Below are 21,544 nucleotides of genomic sequence, written 5' to 3' on the forward strand. Positions count from 1 at the left end.
CTTTTTCATCTGCGGCAAAAGATAAATGAAACAACTATCTGCAAGATAAAAAGATGAAGCACCAAAGCAAAACCAAAACCCTGGATATTAAGTCGCTGGTGCATGTGTATCCGCTTTCCAATATCACTAACTTCCATCTCTATACCCCCAATCCTGTACTCCCCCGCAGCACCATAGATCCCTAGATACAAAAAAATGAAGGTTACTTAGATTGCATCACAGTCGATGATCTTAAAGGGCTGTCACGAGTCCACATCATTAGTTATATACCCTCGAATCATTCATGTTCATCAGATCCATACTGACTCGGTAATCTTCTCAAACAGTGCTAGGCAGCATTCTTCACCAGGCACAAAAACCCAATATAACACAAGAATTACTTTAGTTCTGTGTCTTTTCCCGCCCCTCCTACCAAAACGAAAGACCACAAACTTTGCCACCATTTCTTATTCTCTTTTTTTGTGTACTTGTCACTTTTATGCGACATTCTAAATTACTTTTTGGCGAATTGATTTAATGAATCTGTCAATTATTACAACAACAACAACAAAAAAATGAACAAAAAAATATAGAAAATACAAACCGCTGTATCTTGATTTGATCATTTACAGCAGGGTGTACGCTTCGATCCCGATATGCCCCAAACAATACGCTTGGAATTCGCCAAGAGTAACACGAAAGTGAGCAAACCCAAACCACAGCCCAATACAGCGACAACAGCCTCACATCCTGCATTGATGCACCCACTCACAGGACGTAAGTAAAAAAAAAAAAAAAGAAAAAAGAAAAAAGAAACAAAAGCAAGAAAAAGAACATTTCAAATTGCTACATTTCTTTTTTTGGTTCACTTAACAATTTCTTTTTTTCTTCTTTTTTTTTTCTTTTTTTTTTTGTTTGTTTGTTTGTATGGTTTATGTATGTAGTTAATAAAAATTAAATATAACAATTATCAATATCAAATTATGGTTTATATATATGGTACGAAACGAACGCGTACGCCAAGGCACAACCTAACTACTATCGACATACACCGAACACACACACACACACACACACTAAACACACACACACACACACACCGTACTATCCAACAATTAAGCAGTTGATATGTTAATTAAAACTTGCTTTAAGCACACACGAAAACTATTAATTTAAATAAATACATATACATTTATATATGTATGTATGTATGCTCTCTATTATATATCTATCTATTCCAAAACTAAATTCTTATTGAACGCCCAAAACTTGAATTTCGCCCTTAAATATCTCTACAACCAACTACTGCACTTTGATCACTTGTAAAACACAGATATATATATATATACACACACACATATAAACACACAACCACAAACACAGACAAAGAGAACACAAGTCAAATACTCCTCAAAGTGCAGCAGATTTTTAGGTATAGATTGCAAATGCCAATCAATTAGAGTCCCAATTTAGCTCAAAGTGCTGGTAATTTCAAGAAAAAACAACAAATTATCCATAAACGTAGCAAGCACATTTAAAATTTTACAACATACATAAATAAAAATCATTATCAAAATACAAAAAAAACAAAAGACTTAGACGGCGAACTTTGAAAAATTGCGATTAGTTTAAGTCTCGAAAACTGTTTTTATCTCTTTTAACTTTTTTTCAAAACAATTGTTTTCTCTGATGTTCACCTCTGTATTCAATTTACATTTCGTTATCTACTTAACTTTGACTCTGCAGATTTGGGTGGACCGTTCTTTCCGGGCGGACCAGAGCTATGGCATCATCCGTTAGCCTATTCAGCAGCCGCTGCTGCTGAACTGCCCGGAGCTGCTGCCCTGCAGCATGCAACACTTGTACATCCGGCACTGCATCCGCAGGTGCCAGTACGCTCCTATCTCTGACTAAATACAGACAAAGTAATGGAGCAGCCTATGCATCAAGTAAGTAGAGTAATAAACCACTCTCATATCTAGTAAATAATTAACAATGTATAAATCAACGGATCACCAATTTAATGTAGACTCAAGTCGCTATGCCACCACATCATCAGACCACTGCAACTGCTATACATCCCGGAGCTGCTATGGCTCATATGGCAGCTGCTGCTGCCGCCGCCGCTGCCGCATCTAACCCAACAGGGCCATCTCAAGGGGCAGCTGCTGCTGCCGCCGCTGCTGCTTCGCATCATCATTTTTTATCCAGCCCAGCGCTGGCGAGTCCAGCTGGATCTACCAATAATGCCACACATCCAGGCAATCCCCAGATAGCAGCCAATGCGCCGTGCTCGACGCTGTTTGTGGCCAATTTGGGACAATTTGTGTCCGAGCATGAGCTAAAGGAGGTCTTCTCTAGGTAAATTCCAAATCCCAATCCTCTTAATTGAATGCCCCTCACACCCACCTGAGACCCCATTTACTTCAGCCTTTGCACCCAATCACACACAACAACCACCACCAAGTAACTAATCTTTCCCACTTGAACGTAACTAATCGAATTTTGTGTTCTCTATTTGGTTCATTTGTTGCTCCACCACTATCACCACTAACCACCATCACCAACCACTACTATCACCACTTGTATTATACATGATAACCGACTACTATATATAACGCAAATATATATATATCCAACAACAACAACAAAACAATATATATATATAATGCACAGTATGCCTGGCTTTTGTCGCCTACGAATGCACACAAAAGGTATGCACCAAATCACAACTTCTACTCTGCCTCTGACTTTGTCTTCAACTGCAACCAAATCAACTTCAACTTCCTACTCTTCAATTATCACCAATGCAAATGCCAATGCCAATGCCAACATAGTCGATTCAGCAAGCAGCAACACCAATGGTACCAGTCCAGTGGCATTTATTGAATTCAAAGATGCCCCAAGCGCTGCTCAGGCCATGCAGCATTTGCAGGGCAAGTATCTACTTAGCTCGGATCGTGGATCGATACGCATTGAATACGCCAAAACCAAAATGTTGAACGATGTTGCTCTTATGATGAATCCCAAATCATCGGCAGCAAGCATGACAGCGGCAGCAGTTGCCGCCGCACCACCGCCAGCACCGCTTCATCCGATATTTATGCTAAATGGCGGCGGTTTGGACATAGATCATATCAGTAGTAGTAATATGCTAGTTGCTGCCCATCAACCACCACCACCGTCACCACTAGTAGCACCACTTCATTCTTTAGGCAACAACAGCAACATTTTGACAGCAGCAACAACTGCACTTGAACAGCAGCGCCAACAACTCCAACAATTCCATCAGCAGCAGCAACAACAGCAACAGCAACAACAGCAGCAGCAACAACAGCAACTTCAGCAACAGCAATTGGTCGCATCTTCTCTTTGCACCACCACCACCAACAGCACAACCACCTCTAATGTTGTTGTTAATTCACTTCAGCACCACCAACTTCATCCAAATCAGCACCACCAAAATCATCTCTTTAGAGACGTATGTATATGAGCAACAACAAAATGAATCAAGAAATCTTCCTCTATGTATATGTAGACCCTAACTATCTATCTATCTATCTAACACAGAAATATGCTTATTCTTTCTACCACTTTAATTGCTGACCCACTTATATTTTGCCCATCCGTTTTTAAAGTAATCGCATAAATATTAGATTAAGCCGACGCAACAATCCACAAAAGGGTTGGTAGCATCCTTTTTTTCGTTCTCTTTCTAAAGCAAATGTATCATAAGTAATATGGCATGCCTTCTACTTACCTAACTACATGTAGTTCCTTGTATTTGTGTGTGTGTGTGTGTGTATTGTAATCCCTTGCCCCACCGTGTAAACTCCCGCAACCCACAAATTCTCCCTTAAAACAACACCATCAACAAATTATATATATATACAACCCCATTAACTATTTATAAAATTGCAAATTGTTATTGTTAAGCTTGCCCGTTTATTTTGCATGCCACCATAAACAACAACAACAACAACAACTACAACAACAACAACAAGCAGCCAAGCAGCAACAACAAGTAAGGACAAATACATACATACAAATAAGGGGTATATACGACTTAGACGTTATCCTCTCTCAAAACATATATGTATATACACCGTATATTGTAGATATGCAAATACCCTGCTTAAAAATCAAATTGACTAAACGAGAGTCAGGGTTGTCGATTGGGTTCCTTTTGAACAGTTAGTTCATATATATGTATATATCTATTTCTATAAACTGGGCTTAGGTAAATTCAAAAGATTAATATAATATCAAAACTGGGTTTCAGCCAGCTTCAGGTCAATAAATCTTTAGTTTGTTGGTTAAGACGAAGCCCTTTACACTAATTCTGATGGCGCCCAAAGGTATGCTCATAAAAATTGCAAGCTTTGCCGTTCTCTTTTCGCTTTATGTAGTTTGAATTCCCAACTACTTTTAGCGTTAAAGATATGGTATGGCCATTAGAACTGTTGACTCTTTAGCGAAGTCTGCTGATGATGGAACTTGGTGGTTCTTGAAATAGCTATACAGACAACCTGCTCAGCTTTTGTGCTGCCTATGATTTAAAATCTTATAAATTGATAAGATTTATTAACCTCAAGCCACCTGAAACCCAATTTTGATTAACTTCAAAAAAAGTTGAAGTCTAGACAAACAGATTAATATAATAGATTGAATTAAAGATTACATATCATAGATTAATCTAAAAACTAGAAGTGTAGTTGTAGGTTGTCTCTCTCTCTCTCTCTCTTTCCTTTTTCTTTCTATCACACACTGCCACAACTTCAATTGTGTGTGTGTGTGTGTGTGTGTAGACGTGTGTGTTCTTATAACAGGGAAGAGTTAGCATTTGAATACAAATTAAAACGTATGTAATAAAAAAAAAACATTTCGAAACAGAAGCAGCTAGTAAGTTATAGTAGCCTTAAACCACTTGACTTTACGATAACAACACACACACCCACACACACACACATATTAAATGGAGGGCATAGAATGCAGCTAAGGAGAGAGAGAAGGATACTCGTTTCATATGGCAAACTGAAGTGGTAGCCCGCTCAGACATCCTGCTAGTTAAATGCAAGCTTCCCTTTAGCCACTGAATAATTCTTACTTTTTGCACCTCAATCTCCTACCTCCCCCCAGTCCTCCCAGCCTCTCCTTAGCCATGCTTAAATGTGAGTGTATCGTGTGTGTGTGTCTGTGTGTGTGTGCACGTTTTTAAAATGCTAAAAGACCACATAAATTTATTTCATTTTTTCTCATTTTCAATTTTGCGCAAGAAAAAGCAGCGTGACGAGCGATCACAACAGCAAACAAGCCGAGCAAAAAGAAGGCAAAAAAAAAAACTTTATAAAAAATGCAAAACATACGCTTGGCACACCACTCTAAACCAAAAAGCCCCCGCCCCCTCCCCCCACTATACAGAACCGCTAGACGGTAGACGGCGTTAAACAATTTTTACGCTTCGCCTGAAAGTTAAATGAAATCTTGCTTCAAACTTATTGTACTCACTGTAATCTAAACGTTTAAGAGACATGAATATATCCGAGTATAAATTTATGATCGACATGGAAGGTTAGTGTATCGCGTTAGGGTATCGCTGCTTCGGACTGTTATTTATTTTTATTATGTTTTCCTTCTATTTTTTTCCTTGTTAGCTGTTTGCTTGTTGAAAATCAATTTAAATCGTTTACATGTACATCCAAGGTAAAGGGTCCGTGAAGAAGAAAGTAAAAGAGGGCGGAGTGGGGGGTGGGGAGTGGGGAGTGACTACACACGATGTATAAGGCGTGAAAAGTTGGGAGTAGGGTAAAAGTTTTGCATAAAACTTGAAGCCATAAAAATGGCTTGGACAACGTTAAATCAGACGGACGGATAAAGCTGACTCCCCTCTCTCTCTCTCTCTGAAATTAACTCGGACTCGAGTTGTTCAAAAAATTTTCTATGCACCACTGAGCACCCAACCATAATTGAAAGCATGTTTTGTAGTGGATTGCACCCCTATCATAGTTAAAAGCAACCATCCAGCAGCAACCATTTACCAAGCCAATCTCCGCTAATCAATTGGATGAAAACTTTTTTTTGTTCTATTCTATTTTACAGAGGAGCGGGTATGGAATCAAGGCATGATTTGCTAACTAAAAAACTAGAACGCGAAATGCAACAGCAGCCACAACAAACGCAAATGCATCTGCAGCAGCAACAACAACAACAACAGCAACATTTTCATCAGCAGCAACATCATCAGCAGCAGCAACAACAACAACAACCGCACCACCATCACCATCAACAACATCATCAGCTCCATCATCATCATCAGCAGCAGCAGTTTTTGATGACGCCGACAGCAACTTGACCCGGCAGCGCGACCATTCAACCACAACCACCACCACCGCCGCCGCAGCCGCACCACTATGCGCACCACCACCACCACCATCATCCACATCATGTATATTCGTACGTGTTGCCAGTGGTCTGAATGAATGAATGAATGAACAACCAACATCAAAAATTTTCATCTTGAGTTTGATTCAAATGCAACAAAACGCTCCGCATGAAACGGATCCATGCAAAAGGAGGCAAATAAAAAGAAAGAAAAAAAAAACAAAACTTTAGCTGTAGAACAAAAAAAAAAAAACAATGCAAACTTGCAGAAAAACAAAAAAAAAAACAAAAAATGAACAAAAAAAACAAAAGACAAATTCATAATTTATAAAAAAAACCCGAAAAACCAGTTTAGTAAAATTTTTCGACAGGAAAACAAAAAATTTTGAAAACCAATTAAGTGAAAAACAACAAAACAAAAAAAATGGGTTAATACTTGTAGAAAAATATACATTACAATAGGATTGAGATCAGTCGATATGCCCATACATATACATAGATTATATATAAACAACCATAATGCATATATATATACATATGTATATATATAAAGCAAGCTAAATTTGATTTCCATTCGATTCTATGTTTCTGTTTGTGAATTGATTTTATTCCCACATTTTTTTTTCGTTTTCGTCCTTCCTTCCTGTTACCCCTTTCTAATTTTCGCAATCCACAAAAACAAAAACATATGGAATTGAGAACATTTTTGCATACAACTTTTTGTTTTTGTTTTTATTTACTCGAAAAGCGTTTTAATCTCGAACATGTTTAGCAAATTACAATGTTAAGGGAATAAGGAAAAAATAACAAAAGAAAAAACGAAAAGAAAAACATAATTATAGCTTAACCGAATGTGCCCTTTAAATAGCTCTCTTTCTAGAATTATTAAACAAGGATATGAAAATAAAAAAAAAGGAAAAATAACAACAAAAAAAACAAAACATTTTAATACATATAATACATATATAGATGATGTCATATGTATATTACGTACAATATATATAAAAACAAAAACAAAAACTAGAAATACAATTTTTGAAATGTTACTCAAACTATGTAGAAACAAAAACAAAAACCAAAAACAACTGAAAACAATTCCAACAACGAGTAAAAGTTGAACAAGTGGAAAAACAAAAAACGTTGCGCGTTGTCATCATATGAAAATTTGCTGGTTTCGAAATTTATTTGTTAACAAAGTCTTGTGACCAAACATAAAAAAATTTATAATTAATAATACAAATATGCAAAAAAGCTATGAATGATTGATGAAAAGAAACAGACAGAGAGAGGGAGAGAGAGGGAGAGAAAGAGAGAGAGAGGGAGGTATAGATAGCTAGTACTACTAGGTGAGGTGAGGTGAGGTGAGGTAATAGTGTGCTCTGCAAAGACTCGAACTTATTTATAACTAACTGGAACTGGACACCCTAAAACTCTTTCCGCCCATAACTAAAAACAAAACAGAAATCCCAAAAAACAAGAAGAAAATTATTTATTTTAATCTACTCTCCCCACTTTCTAAAGACTCCATAAAAAAAAAGAGAAAAAACAAAACAAAAAACAAACAAAAAACGAACTCGAATTCCTAAAACAAAACTTTCAAAGTGCTAGAACAATCAAGTCACATTTCTTGCAGATATAAAAGGGAGTAGACAGACAAAGAGTCAAAAGGACCTACCAAAAGGAGTTAGACAAAACGACAAATTAACAGTCAGAGAGACAGAGAAAAAGAGAGAGAGAGAAAAGGGAAGCGGGCAAATTCGAGAACAAGTAAATAAAATCAATTTACATATCATCTTATGTAGCAACATGAAATAATATAACAACAAACGAAATCCAATTATATTAAATATGTATATCAACCATCAGCAATTGTAACTGAAAACAAAAACAAAACACAAGTACATGTACGAGTATAATAAATAATGTTAATAGGCTAAAGGCTAAAAACAAAAAGCAAATGCAAACAAACAAAACAAAACAAAAAAAGCAAAAAAAAAGGCTAGCGTAACTTGATTTCATTTTTTAACCAATTTCGGTTGCCTTTCAATGAGAAGAACTTTAAGTATATATACATATATATATATATATAAAAAACCAATATGATTTAATCTTAAAACTTACCAAAGTTGTCCTTACTAATTAAATGAGTTATGTTAACAATATTTTTTCCCCTATCCCTACCCCCCAAAACTTGCCCTATCTAATCTCTATACAAAACATTTGTTAAACAAAACAAGCAAATAATTTAAAACTTATTTTAGAATAAGGCTAAAAAAACAAAAACAAAAGAAAAAAGAGAAACAACTAGACATACCAAAGGCATATTTTTGAAAATACAAATCGATCGATTCTTGAACTAAAATTGGCTAAAGCCCCCCACACCACACCCCCCGTCTAAACCTCTTCGATTTCCAATGTCTTTTAAAATTGATTTATATATAATTTAAATGTTTAGTTAAATCTATAAAACATATTCCGTCCAATTACATTTCTTGCTTATGTCTATTTCTTGCCTAATAGTCGCAGCAAATGCAGTCCAACAACATTTTGGATATATCTATCTGACTATAGTGACTCACAGTATATATGTAGATGTATCTGTGAGTCTACAAATAGGGACAAGCAGCTGTTGGTCTATGTATTTCGCCCGATTGATTCGATAGCATCAGCTGTTTCAGGGCATTTCGCGTTGGTTTACTTCAGAATAATGAATATCTATACAAATACACACACACACACACGCATATACATATAGACTACCGCACACTTTCATCGGAAAACTTAAACAATTAGGTTTAATAAGTAACTAAGCAAGTTAAATTATATATATATATTACAAAACTAATGCATATCATTAAATTGCGCCTTTAAATAGGAAATAACAAAGAAACAAGAATAAAAAAATCAATTACAAACAACAAAAATATTTACAACTTTAAAGTAAGCTTAATTAAAACTAATGTGAAACGTTTACCAAAACAGAAGAGAAGAAAGTAATAGAAGCTATGACTAAGCAAATATTTTCGAAATTAATTTTAAATCTAAGAACAAGAATTACATTCAAATGAAAAGCAATGTAAAATGCATTCTACATACTAATATGAATGGCTGTATGCATGTGTGGGTAATTGCATGAGTGTGTTGGTGTGTGTGTGCATGTGTGTGTGTCAAGAATTTTGTGCAATTAAAAAAAAAACCAACGCAATTTGTCTCTGACATTTTTAAGTTTTATATATTCTCATGGCTTACTTTCGAAAATGACATTTCAAAAACAATTTTGAATATATAAAGTGAATAAAATATAAAGATTTAATTTGTTTTCAGTAAATAAAATATTCTCTTCGAATACATACATATATACATACATATATACCTATGTATAAGAAGAAAATTGGAAGACTAGTTTGTAAAACGATAAGAAAAGCAAAACAAAAATACTAAAAAAAAGACAGACGAAAAACATTAAAAACAAAAAAACTAAACAATATGAATTATGGGAACATTATATGAATATATATATACATATATACATAAATAGACAACAACAACAAAGAACAACAAAAACTACATACAGTTTAAACAAGATACATATCAGCGAATTAAAGCTAATGGAATAAAAAAACATTTACCCAAAAACTAAGAAAAACAAAAGAATATGAAACTTTTACAAGCGATATGTTTTGATGTGGTTTTTAAACAATTTTAACCTAAGCAAGGCAAAGCAGTTACCAAAAATAAAAAAAAAAAACAAATAATAACAACATATATGTATGTGCAAAGTTCATGGAAACAAAACATTTTTTAGTAATAGTTGAAAGAGGGAATACTAAAAAATAATCAACATACTTAAAAAACCCCGAAGCATACTTATAGGGGACGCAATGCAATCTCTCTACTAATTGTATTTGTCGTTCTCTGTGTTTTGGATAACTATACTTTATACTGATTCCCGTAAAAAAATAATAACCAGTAAATAAACAAAATTTATTAATTTTTTAATTTATTATTCTGTTACCCCCTCGACCCTAACCCTTTTGATTGCCACCAAAAGACATTTTAATGAGAATCATCATCTAATAACTAATATTTAAGTAATTTATATAGGAACATCTTACTATATATACTTACATATATATATACAGATATATTTATATATATATATTCACTTATTTTGCGTTTTCAATGTGTAGCGTTTACTTAGCCTCTTTTTTCAATTGACGGTATTAATTATGCATAATAAATATATTTTGTTCGTTAAACAAAACTTCAAAAACTTGTTTTATTTTCGTTATTTAATTTTACTTACCTTTTTTTATCCTTTCACACATGAAGAAGAAGATGCGCATAGGAAAAACCTTAAAAGAAACGAATTTTAAATTAGTGAAAATTTTTGCGAATGAAAAGCAAATTATACAAATACATGGATTTATATAATATATATACATACACACACACACAAGCATATAAGTAGAGAAAATTGATATTGATGAATATGGCTAAAAGATGATCGATGATTTAAAAAAAAAACATGAAGTGGAAACACACATACAATTCAAAACATATCAAACTCGTGCCCGATTTAAACTATACACAAAACATATATATAAATAGTACATATACATATATATATATGAACAAAATCAGCGGCAATTTTCAGAGATATAATGATTATAATTCCGTATTAAGGCAACTTTTATCATAATAATACTTATAATTATAACAAATAATATTAACTAAACAACAACAACAAAAGGGCAAAATTTTGCCTACTTTAAGGTTCATTTATTTAAATAAAAAAAAAAGAATTTTGAAAAATTTTCAATTTTATTTCAACAAAAACAACATTGAAAACATTTACTAAAAATGTAAAAAGAGATTCTTCAACCGATAACAAAAGAAAGTGAAAAATGTAGCTAATTATTAATTAAACAAACAAAAAAATTACATAAATATCAGCCTTGTTCTTTATATATATATACATATATATATATATATGAAAAACAAAGAAAGCCCAATTCAATATATTAATAAATTATAAACTACTAAAAGAAAAAACAAAAAACAACAAAAAAAAAAACAAGAAACGCATACATAAATATTTAGAAAAAAAATATTGTATTGTGAGTTTAAATGTATTTGTATTGTTGCATACGCAAACAGAAAACCGAAACGATAACCGAAACTCTTAAAAACTGAACCGAATTGGCAAATAGAAAGCTGAAACTTTTGAGATATTGACAGAAAATCCAATAACATAGGATATAGAGAAATTTCAACCATAAAAATTGTTTCAATTAATTAACAGAACTTTATGATTATTGCAAAAAAACAAAAAACCAAAAATAATTAACAGATGAAACCAAAGCAAACCAGTAATCAGCATACCCTATTTGATATATATACTGATAATATTCCCCCCTCTGGGAGACAGGCGGATCGAAAAACAAAAAGAAATATACAATGAAAAAAAATACAGCACAGCAGAGAGAAAAATGCAATGACAACAGCAGGCAATGTGCAGATCAACAACAACAACAAGACAAGTAAAAACAAACAAATTATTATAATAATAATACAAATAATAAATAAAAAATTTAACAATTGTTTTGTGTAATTGTATAAACTACTTTATTTTCAATGTGGGTGTGTGTGTGTGTGAGAGTACCTTATACATAAATACTACTGCTCTCTATTTCAATTGAAATAATTTAAATATTTGCAGTTCTCGGAAGATAAGTTGTCAACTAAGTGGCCCAGTTTAGGCAACTGAACAACGATGATTCCGGGTTCGAATCCCCAGGCTAGTCTATGGATGTCTAATTGTAAAACTAACTAGTTTCGGGCGGGGGTTGAACCAGGATTTCTTCAGGACCTCTACGTCTTCACCGCCGAGCTGCTTTAAGTCGACTCGGCGTTTTAGCTATAAGTCACCAAAGTTATAGCTTTAAATGCGATCTATTAGGAAAATATAGAATAGTGCGGCGAAATATTTCGCACAGCTTCAAATGACTTCGTATTCTTCAACATATCCAAAATTCATCGAAATCAGGGATTCGCATACGTCAAGTTCCTTGTTGCTTGTAAAATATAGTTAGGTTGATAGTTTCCAATTACAGTTAGACCTCAATTATCCGGGACGGTCGGGACCAGAGCCATCACGGAAAATCGAAAAACACGGTAAATCGACAGCAAAATATCCACGTATTTCGTACTTGAAATTTTTTAAGTACATACATATGTACATACGTACATATCTTTAAATGAATCCACAAACAAATGTTTCTTAGTTCTACAATTATTATGTTGTTTTAGAAATCACGGTTAATAGTGAGAATGAAACAAATTCAACTTCATCCCGGATAATAGGGGTGCCCGGTTAATCGGAGGCCGTATAATCGAGGTCCAACTGTATATTCTCCTATACTTAAAATAATAATAATTTAAATATTGCAAAACATTTGAAAGGCAGATGAAATATTTGTTTTCTTATCTCATTGAACTCTCTCTGTCTTGTTCTCAAGAGAGAAGAGTTTGCTGATAAGGAGACAGATGGATTTATGAGGGCAGAGTACATAAACTATGTATATAGGGTCATCTCAATGAGATCACCAAATAGGTAGATTTTCTATTACTGCAGTAAAATGTTTTACCTGAGTGCATGACTACCTGATGAAGGTAGCCACCTTTTCAGACTGGCTAGGTACACCCATTTGCAATTAGAGACACCCTGTAAGAGATTCTTTGCACTCAATTGAATAAAGAAATGTAAGCAGACACTTAGTTATTGACGAGCTGCCATTAACGACGGATGCTTCAGAAATGAGATTATTTTGTATTTGGTTGTTTATTGTATGGACTAGCTGCTGCCTCGCTAGCACATCCACAAACAAGAGGGTTTCGTGCAAAGATGAGCAGGGCAACGATGTCGATTGGTAAGTGTTCCCATCTAGCCATCTTGGTTATGTATCTCTATGTAATCCAACATTCATTCAGGTGGTACATGTACAAGTTGCCCAAACACTTTTCCAAAAACCATGTTGTTGCAGATGCAAGTGGATTGCGTTATTTTTACGTGACCAGCAATAGCTATGATAGCTGGCAAATGTCGGGTCGGCACATTAGCGATGCCAACTCAATACCAGCTCAGACATTGAATCCCCTCTTCGCGGACGAGCGTCACATCCTTCTGGCTGCCTACAATGATGAATTTCCCAATGGCACCGTGTCAACTACGGGCGGTCATACCAAGGGTGTTGTGGCCAGCGATGGCGAGACTGGCATCTGGTTGGTCCATTCTGTACCTAAATTTCCGACTATTCCGCAATATAGCTATCCAACGACGGGAGAGAATTATGGACAGAGTTTACTTTGTGTAACTCTCGATCCGGCTGGCGTAGAAAAAGTGGGTGAAATTTTGGTCTATAACGAACCACATTTCTACTACGAAAGGAATCCTCTGCTTCAAACGACTAGCGAGCTGTTTCCAAGTTTGGAACGCGCCCTACAACGGCAATGGCGCACACAGTCGCCCTACGAAAAGGAACTGGAGTTGCGTTCACTTGGGGGCAAACAATTCCGCGTTTTCGGCAAGAGCCCAAAAGCTAATGTAGAGCTCTACGCGGATGTTGTGGCTCCGGCCCTGAATGTCAATCTTTTTGTTGAGGCTTGGCGCGATGGTGCAAACAATTTGCCCAACCGCTGCGAGGGCAATCAAAAGGTTTTCAACGTCGAGGAAATCTCAAGTTCCAGTTTATCCCTGGACTTTCGAACTACTCTGGATCACTCTAAATGGGCTGTTTCCCAGGAGTCGGGCATTAAGATACATCGTTGGCGAATCGGTGGCGGCGATTGGATTTGTATAGGAGACATAAATCGGCAGGAGCATCAACTATCACGCGGAGGAGGCACTGTTTGTCACAAGAGCTCTCGTGTCTCTGATTTATATCGCAAATTAGTGGTAACCTCTGAAAAGTGTCCCTAAGGTGAATTCTTTAAATGATTGATTTAAAAGAAATAATAAAGAAATTAATAAGAGCAAAAATTCAAATCAAATATTAAAGTTGACTATTCTTGGTTTTTTCTCTCTTTGTATTTTCTTTTCAAGCTAGTTAAAAGTAGTATGCCAAAGCAGAAATACGAATGATGGAAACACAATGAGATTTTTTATAAATAATAAAACGGAATCTTTAAGTACTGGTGTTAATCAAAAAATCATTAAGTAGTTGGCGGGCTTAGCAGCTATGATTTTTACAACCTAAAATGAGCAAACGCCCCACAGTGCGCCACTGAGCACTTTAACAGCGCCACCTGGGCGTATTTAAAAGTTTGGTTATCGATGGAGTCGATAACGGTATGACATTGGCATCAAAAGTATCGATAGTTTTGCCAATACTAGTTGGCATCGATAAATGATAAAGGTTGGTCACTCTAAACCGCTAGCGGTTTGAAAACGCGTGAGTAAACCGCTCGAACATGTGAGTAAAACGCGCGAACATGTTCGAGTTCGTGAGTAAAGTTGGAGTTGGGCTCATCTGTTGCGGTTCGCCTCATCGGTTTGGCTCATCGGTTGGAGTTGGGCTCATCTGTTGCGGTTCGCCACATCGGTTCGAAGTTCGATGCTTTTTTTCGCTCGGTTCGGTTCGGTGTGGTTCGGAAAGGGTATTCGTAGGGTATTCACTTTTTGTGGTGCAATTCAACAATTAAATACATTACAATTAAAAAACAACTTTAAATACTTTCAATTCATTCTATATTTACAAAATGTTTATGAGAGATTCCAAGATGTCATAAAATATGGCAGAATCGTTGCAATTATTTAAAATTACCTCATTTGCAATTATACATATCCCGATTTCCCGCCACAATTCTTTGTTTGCAATTTGCATCTGCCAATGCCATATTCGGCCACACTTTGCCCGGAAATAGCTACTTTCAGGCTATAGATCCCGCTAACTTTTAAATCCAAATCAATAGGGGATCCCAATCTGGATGAAATGGACAAAAACCCACCCTCTTAAGTTAAAACAGAATTGCATCATGGGTACATAATTTTTAATTTTATTTAAAGATCACTTGCTGCGTCATAAACCATAAAACTCAGCAATCCACCACCCTCGGCACACATCTTTAGGGGCATGACCGGCATATGACTCACAAACGACTTCCCCTTTTGCTCCATCCGGTCGCTGTTAAGTTTTGTCAAAACGAACTCATCCTTATCAATGACTTGGAAAATGTTCTTTAGAGTCTCCTTAATACTGCTTATGAAGGCCCAGAAGAGAGCCAGCGTGTCGTAATTAATGGATTTGCATCTTTGCTGTATTTCGTTAAGCTGATTTCGGTATTCCTGTCTTTTGAATACCGTGTCCACCAGCAAAAGAACATTGTTTTCACAGGAGATATCGGATTCCTTTATGAAGTAATTTAACAAATGGCCACTGTAGACTCAGTGTTAGTCAAAATATACCAGATGTATTACATCTCGAACCCAGGGCCAGGGTTCCGAATAAGAGATTCGTGGGTTTCCGTCTGTCGCCTTCCGGCCCAAAAAATAGCAGCAATAATGCTGACTATTAAATAATATCCCACCAGTCCCCAAGGTACGTATTTACAAGTTGCTTGATATATATCCGATCTGGAAAGCACAAATGATAAATATTAAAGTTTTCATTTATCTTTTTATCAGCAGCCCAAGAATCAAAGTCACATTATCATATAAGCGTAATATCAATGACGTAAGCAATTGGTAGCAATTGGTTGATGTTGTCGATATAATGCAGTAGAGGAAGAATGTGGCACTAAACGATGGAGCCGACGAGCTGATGGTGGCAAGGGTCCAAATGACAAGTTTTCTGTTTTCTACAGGAACTTTCAAGGAACTTGTTGCTACTCCCAATGTCGTAACAAAGGATTCCAACTATTTGTTTGGAAGAGTAATCTAACGAGTGCGCCCACAACTTGGCTCAAGATCAAGAGCTATAAGTGTGCTTGGGATCTAGTTGAGGGCAGTTATGTTGGCGTCCAAGGAATTTGTCTGAACAACAATATCAATTCTGTGATGCCTTCTTAACGGTGCACCGTGGTGTCTCGAGATGTGTGCCTTTGTTTGGTGAAGTCTATTTGAGCTCCAATCAAGATAATTCGGCTATGGCCTACGTTCTCTCGTTGTTACCTAGTGTGCCCGTGGTGCCAGTCAATTTGGACGAGTATCTGAACGTCACCGAAGCAACTTACAATCATATTGAGGATTTGTATTAATCTAATTCCCATATGCATGGCGAATTGAGGCTCTACAAAAAGGATCCTCTATTGGTCCATTCCAGGTAAGAATGGAATGAATTCCATTATAAAAATGTAAATAATTTCTAATATTTCTCTTATTTCCAACCATTTCACAGAATCAAGACTGGCAATCGCAATCCTGGATACTTATCCATATTATAAATCCCTCAAGGATGTTGCGTTGGCGCCTCACTCACTCACGGTCTAAACTTCACCATTGCCAATTTTGCATCAATACCACTTTGAGATTCAAAAGCCGCTTAACCAAAAATAACCTAAAGTTGGTTGGGGAATTGAAGAATGAAAAAAATGTTTATGGAAGATAAATTCACCTTTAATAATCCCTGAAACAAAAAGTATGTGAAGAGTATAAGTTAGTCGGCCTTGTGTTTTCGCTACGAGTTCGATTTGGTTCCATGTGGCTCGTTGCAAACCGTTGTTCGGGGGTGTTTAAAAACAGCATTAAAAACTGAATATTTTCGTACACAATTTCTGAATTTCAAAAAAAGAAACTAATGAGTTTTGGGTATACCGCGAAAAATTGGTAAAAATGTTTTGCTGCCTACGCATGTGCGGCCAACTAAGGAAACCAACAACAGGTGCAACTCGGGTAAGTATACAAAATTGCGCTACGGAATTCTGTGCATTTTTCCTAGGTTCTAGGACGTCTCTAATGACGTCACAGGAATGCGAAAATCAGTGCTACAGGGGCGCCAATTTCAAGCGAAATTTTCAAATCATTTCCCTAACATTTATTTCCATTCTTTTTTTCAGTTCAATAACTCACAGCCAGAAGTACACCTGGATGCAGCCCATATGGGTAATAATATGATAATATCCAAAGTCTCTTTTGTCGTTCAACATTTGCTTATCTTATTTATGTAGGTCCCGACGTCATACTTTTATCGCATCAGCTGCGGGTCACAGGTACCGGGGGAGTGTTGGCCACAGCCCCACTGGTTCAGTCCAAATCGTACTTTGAGGTAAAGATCCAACAGAACGGCAGCTGGTCAATTGGTTTGGGTACCCATCAAACTGATCTTAGCCGAAAATGGGGTGGCGGAGATCGGGAATCCTGGTGTCTGTGCTCGGACAATGCTACACGACACAATGACGAAGAGTTTCGTCCAGTGGTGGCAGCCAGGTGCAAACAACCCGAGGCCACCAATCCGAATGGAATTCTTAATAATTCAGTTGCAGCAGCGGCTGGACTAATTGCCATAGAGGATCTGCAAGAGGATCTACTAATGACGACAGGTACTACGGAACCAAGAGCAAATGAATTGGATGTGGGAGATGTTTTGATTCGAGCGCCACAAAGGGATTTTCCTGATGAGGGCGACGTTGTTGGTGTGGCCTTTGATCATGTTGAATTAAACTTCTATTTTAATGGTAGAAATCTCGAAGTGCCCTTTAGAAATGTCCGTGGATCTGCCCTCTTTCCAGTAATCTATGGTAAGTTGAAAAACAAAATTAATATTTGATTTGAAAAATAAATAATTTCAATTTTGCCAGTGGGCAATGGAGCCATATTGGATATCATCTTGGACAACTTTACGCATAGTCCTCCACCAGGATTTGAACGCATCCTGCTGGAACAATCTCTACTCTAGATCTCTGCAACTACAGCAACAGTAACAAGCGATGAACAAGAAACCAAGTCTCTGGACGTATGAATCGTATAGCATATTATCTAGTCCTCAATTCAAACTAAACAACAGCAAAGCTAAAAGTCTTTCTATATTTCTCTTTTCTCTATAAAAAAATGACAGTAAAAATGAATTTCATTTGCAACTACATTCCTGAAGATCAATCAGATCGAACTGTTGTATCAAAAGCTAGTTAGAAAGTAATCGCGACTGCTTCAAATTGTATTATACACACACCTAGCCGTTCCAAATTCTAAGCTAATGGACCACTTCCTATTTATTTATTGAGCACGGAAAGACCTCTAAGTAACTATAAGAACCATGTATTCTATGTATTGTATATTAATATCAACTATATGATGATGATCTAAATTGCTTTCACACAAAAACTGACTTAATCCGCGTGCGGACAATAAATCAATGTTATATTCTAAATGAACAAGAAAGAGCGACAATGTTCAGCCCATTATTATTATTTTTGATTTTTTCGGTCGATCACATTATTGTCATGTATTTTATAAAATGAAACCAAAATTCTAAAAATTTATAAAACAAAATTATTTTCATGTTAGACTTGAATTTTTGCTAAATTCGCAGCATTTTTTGACCCGGTCGAGTGGGTGGGTGCACCTGACGGCGGCTTTTGATGGCCGGCAAGGGCGAGATCATACAAATACACATTGGACAGGCTGGCGTCCAGATAGCCAATGCCTGTTGGGAGCTGTATTGCCTGGAGCATGGCATTTTGGCCAACGGGCGTCTCATACAAAAGCCCTGCGACGATTCCTTTCTCACATTCTTTGAATTCACAAGCCAGCAGCCATGTGTGCAGCCGCGTTTAGTAATGGTTGATACGGAACCAACTGTTATAGGTGGGCGTGGCACTCATTTGGATTCTCATTCGATTAATATGATTGTTTTCCATTTTCCAGATGAAATCCGTACTGGGGCATATCGCAATCTATTTCATCCGGATACCTTAATAACCGGCAAGGATGACAGTGGCAGTAACTTTGCTCGTGGATACAATCTGATGGCCAGCGAGCTTCTGGACAGAGCAATGAATGCCATTAGACGGGTGGCTGATCGTTGTCGCAGTCTAAGAGGATTTCTAGTGTTCCGGGCCATTGGCGGTGGAACTGGCTCAGGCTTGGGCACACGCATAATGGAGAAGCTTGTGGAGGATTTTGGGAAAAAGATGACCATCATTGAGTTTTTGGTTTATCCCTCGCCATCGTAAGTAAATTGATACAAAAAAAGGTTTCTTCATTCCACCCACAATTGCTTTCAGTATCTCGCCGGTGATTGTGGAGCCCTACAATGCTCTATTGGCCACGCATTTCTCCATGGACTGTGCCGACGTGTCGTTCATTGTGGACAATGAGGCACTCTATGACATCTGTGCGAATACTTTAAATGTGCCAGCACCCACATACACGAACTTAAACCGCATCATCGGCCAGGTGGTCTCTGGATTCACGGCCTCACAGCGTTTTGCAGGACAGAGTAGTGTAAGCTTCCAGGAGTTGCAGACGAATCTGGTGCCATATCCACGCATTCATTACCCGTTGATCAACTATGCCCCTCTGGTGCCAATCACACATTCTCAGTTCGTGGATATGTCGACGGCCCAGTTGACAGGTCAGTGCTTCCAGATGAGCAATCAGATGGTACGTTGCAATCCGGCTCATGGCAAGTACATGTCCTGCGTGCTGCTTTATCGCGGCGATATTGCTCCCAATGAGATCAATACGGCTCTGGAGAACATCAAGCGGACAAAGTCATTTCGATTTGTTAACTGGTCGCCCACAGGCTTCAAGATCGGTGTGAGCAGCATGCCGCCGGTTTATGTGCCCGGCGGTGATCTCGCTCCTACAAATCGCGCCTGCGTAGCCATATCGAACAACACCAACATACGTATCGCCTGGTGTCGCCTGGTGAATAAGTTCGACAAGCTCTATCAGCGGCGCGCCTTCGTTTACCACTATGTGGGTGAGGGACTGGAGGAGGGCAACTTTAGTGAGGCATCGGAGAACATTTGCCAACTGGTCCATGATTATCTCGAGGTGGACGCCTCAGGGACAAACTCACAGCGTGCATCCGAACAGGATGACGACGATGATGACGGATAGCAGCGCTCCATGAGTCGTTAGTTCACCTTGCTTGCTTGTGACTTGTCGCTATTCCATTTTCTGTGTCGCGTTTTTCATCTTCTTCTTTTTTTTCTTGAGAATTCGGTCGCTTGGAGAATAAATCGTCAGGTAATTGCTAAGCAATTGATGGACTCGATGACTTCATCAGGTCGAAAACCGTTGGCCAAATTAAGTATTTATGGCCCTTCGTTTTGTAAAACAAACATTGACCCAGCCAAGCAATTTGCGTTGCTTTGACCCTGCCAAAAGAGGAGTGGAAATGTAAAGAGGGAGACAGGGAGAGAGAGAGAGAGAGAGGGAGAGAAAGGGGCGCGCCTGAGGTTGGTTTTGTTGTGTATAATTAAAATGATCGCAGCAAAAGGGGTTTAGCACGTACCGCAACCGAGGCAAAAGTCGCGCTTATCGCGATCGCACCCAGGGCAAGGTCTTCCTTGATTTCCTCTCACTTTTCCACTCCCTTCCGTCGTCCAATGGTGACGTGACTTACGCACGCTTAATGCGCGATTATCGATGAAGTCTCGAAGATGGAGGCTCACCTTCTGCCGCTAACCCTTCTTCCCTTCTCTCCATCTGCATCGAAATCCTATCCTACTATCTGGCACATCTTTTCTGTGCATATAAACAAACGCACACACACACACACACAGAGACCGGACAGCATCTTATCAGCACTGGTGGTTTGGTGGTCCTGGCTGACCGACTGTTATTATTAAGTATTATCATTATGAGATCCTGGAGTGACGCCGCCAATTCCTTTGTCTACCCTTTTTTTTACCCTCTCTTCGGCTTTTGCCAATCTTTGTTAACTGTTGCTAATCTTAAATTGCTTGGAACGGCTTTTGTTTTTTTTAGTTTCTTGGGGCGCAGCGTGAGAACCGCTGCGTGTGGCTTGGAAAGCTCTGCTATGCTTTTTTGTTAATCGATTTAGGGAATGTGTTAATGAGCTGAAGGAAATGAAAGAAATCCCTAAGGATACGACCACCCGCCTAAGGGAATTAAACGCAAAATTAAGTTGTTACTAAAAGCATCGATCGAGAGGGAGAGAGAGATCCTTCTTCTATCGGCTCGACCTCTGCCACATCATTTGAAATATCTAGTTAA

The 21,544-nt window shown here is 37.4% G+C and overlaps 4 protein-coding genes and 1 long non-coding RNA gene across 5 annotated transcripts in view; 4 read left to right on the forward strand and 1 right to left on the reverse strand.

Annotated features, from left to right (window-relative positions):
- Positions 1-6,189, forward strand: part of LOC6648130 (protein couch potato) — a 47,781-nt gene extending 41,592 nt beyond the window's left edge. The window contains 5 exon segments of the mRNA XM_023178909.2: positions 612-756; positions 1,726-1,928; positions 2,009-2,340; positions 2,656-3,460; positions 6,079-6,189. Coding sequence (XP_023034677.1) covers positions 612-756; positions 1,726-1,928; positions 2,009-2,340; positions 2,656-3,460; positions 6,079-6,105 — 1,512 coding nt within the window. The 3' untranslated portion in view covers positions 6,106-6,189.
- A 6,940-nt stretch (positions 6,190-13,129) lies between these two features.
- LOC6647557 (plancitoxin-1) lies at positions 13,130-14,422 on the forward strand. The gene is made up of 2 exons (XM_002070006.4): positions 13,130-13,292; positions 13,354-14,422. Exons 1-2 carry the CDS (start codon positions 13,180-13,182, stop codon positions 14,339-14,341), a joined length of 1,101 nt encoding a protein of 366 aa, XP_002070042.1. The 5' UTR covers positions 13,130-13,179; the 3' UTR covers positions 14,342-14,422.
- Positions 14,423-15,394: 972 nt separating this feature from the next.
- Positions 15,395-17,024, reverse strand: LOC124462124. Its single transcript, XR_006955400.1, has 2 exons — positions 16,974-17,024; positions 15,395-16,916 (listed from the first exon to the last, which is right to left on the reverse strand). It is a non-coding gene; the product is annotated as an uncharacterized LOC124462124 (long non-coding RNA).
- A 50-nt stretch (positions 17,025-17,074) lies between these two features.
- Positions 17,075-18,736, forward strand: LOC6647556 (SPRY domain-containing protein 7). The gene is made up of 4 exons (XM_002070005.4): positions 17,075-17,251; positions 17,416-17,461; positions 17,527-18,096; positions 18,157-18,736. The coding sequence occupies exons 1-4, from the start codon at positions 17,192-17,194 to the stop codon at positions 18,252-18,254; spliced, it is 774 nt and encodes a 257-aa protein (XP_002070041.1). The 5' UTR covers positions 17,075-17,191; the 3' UTR covers positions 18,255-18,736.
- A 96-nt stretch (positions 18,737-18,832) lies between these two features.
- LOC6647555 (tubulin alpha chain) lies at positions 18,833-20,566 on the forward strand. The gene is made up of 3 exons (XM_002070004.4): positions 18,833-19,162; positions 19,223-19,526; positions 19,582-20,566. The coding sequence occupies exons 1-3, from the start codon at positions 18,937-18,939 to the stop codon at positions 20,420-20,422; spliced, it is 1,371 nt and encodes a 456-aa protein (XP_002070040.1). The 5' UTR covers positions 18,833-18,936; the 3' UTR covers positions 20,423-20,566.
- The last annotated feature ends 978 nt before the right edge of the window (positions 20,567-21,544 follow it).

Source organism: Drosophila willistoni, chromosome 3R (genome assembly GCF_018902025.1).
Source record: "Drosophila willistoni isolate 14030-0811.24 chromosome 3R, UCI_dwil_1.1, whole genome shotgun sequence".
In the NCBI taxonomy this organism is placed as follows: domain Eukaryota; kingdom Metazoa; phylum Arthropoda; class Insecta; order Diptera; family Drosophilidae; genus Drosophila; species Drosophila willistoni.

Excerpts from the sequence above, each read along its gene's own strand:
- LOC6647557 (XM_002070006.4), top strand. The coding sequence starts at position 13,180 with ATGAGATTATTTTGTATTTGGTTGTTTATTGTATGGACTAGCTGCTGC. Across the intron at positions 13,293-13,353 it reads CAGGGCAACGATGTCGATTG|GTGGTACATGTACAAGTTGC; the intron begins GTAAGTGTTCCC and ends ACATTCATTCAG.
- LOC6647556 (XM_002070005.4), top strand. The coding sequence starts at position 17,192 with ATGTTTTGCTGCCTACGCATGTGCGGCCAACTAAGGAAACCAACAACA. Across the intron at positions 17,252-17,415 it reads CAACAACAGGTGCAACTCGG|TTCAATAACTCACAGCCAGA; the intron begins GTAAGTATACAA and ends TCTTTTTTTCAG. Across the intron at positions 18,097-18,156 it reads CCTCTTTCCAGTAATCTATG|TGGGCAATGGAGCCATATTG; the intron begins GTAAGTTGAAAA and ends CAATTTTGCCAG.
- LOC6647555 (XM_002070004.4), top strand. The coding sequence starts at position 18,937 with ATGGCCGGCAAGGGCGAGATCATACAAATACACATTGGACAGGCTGGC. Across the intron at positions 19,163-19,222 it reads TACGGAACCAACTGTTATAG|ATGAAATCCGTACTGGGGCA; the intron begins GTGGGCGTGGCA and ends TCCATTTTCCAG. Across the intron at positions 19,527-19,581 it reads TTGGTTTATCCCTCGCCATC|TATCTCGCCGGTGATTGTGG; the intron begins GTAAGTAAATTG and ends AATTGCTTTCAG.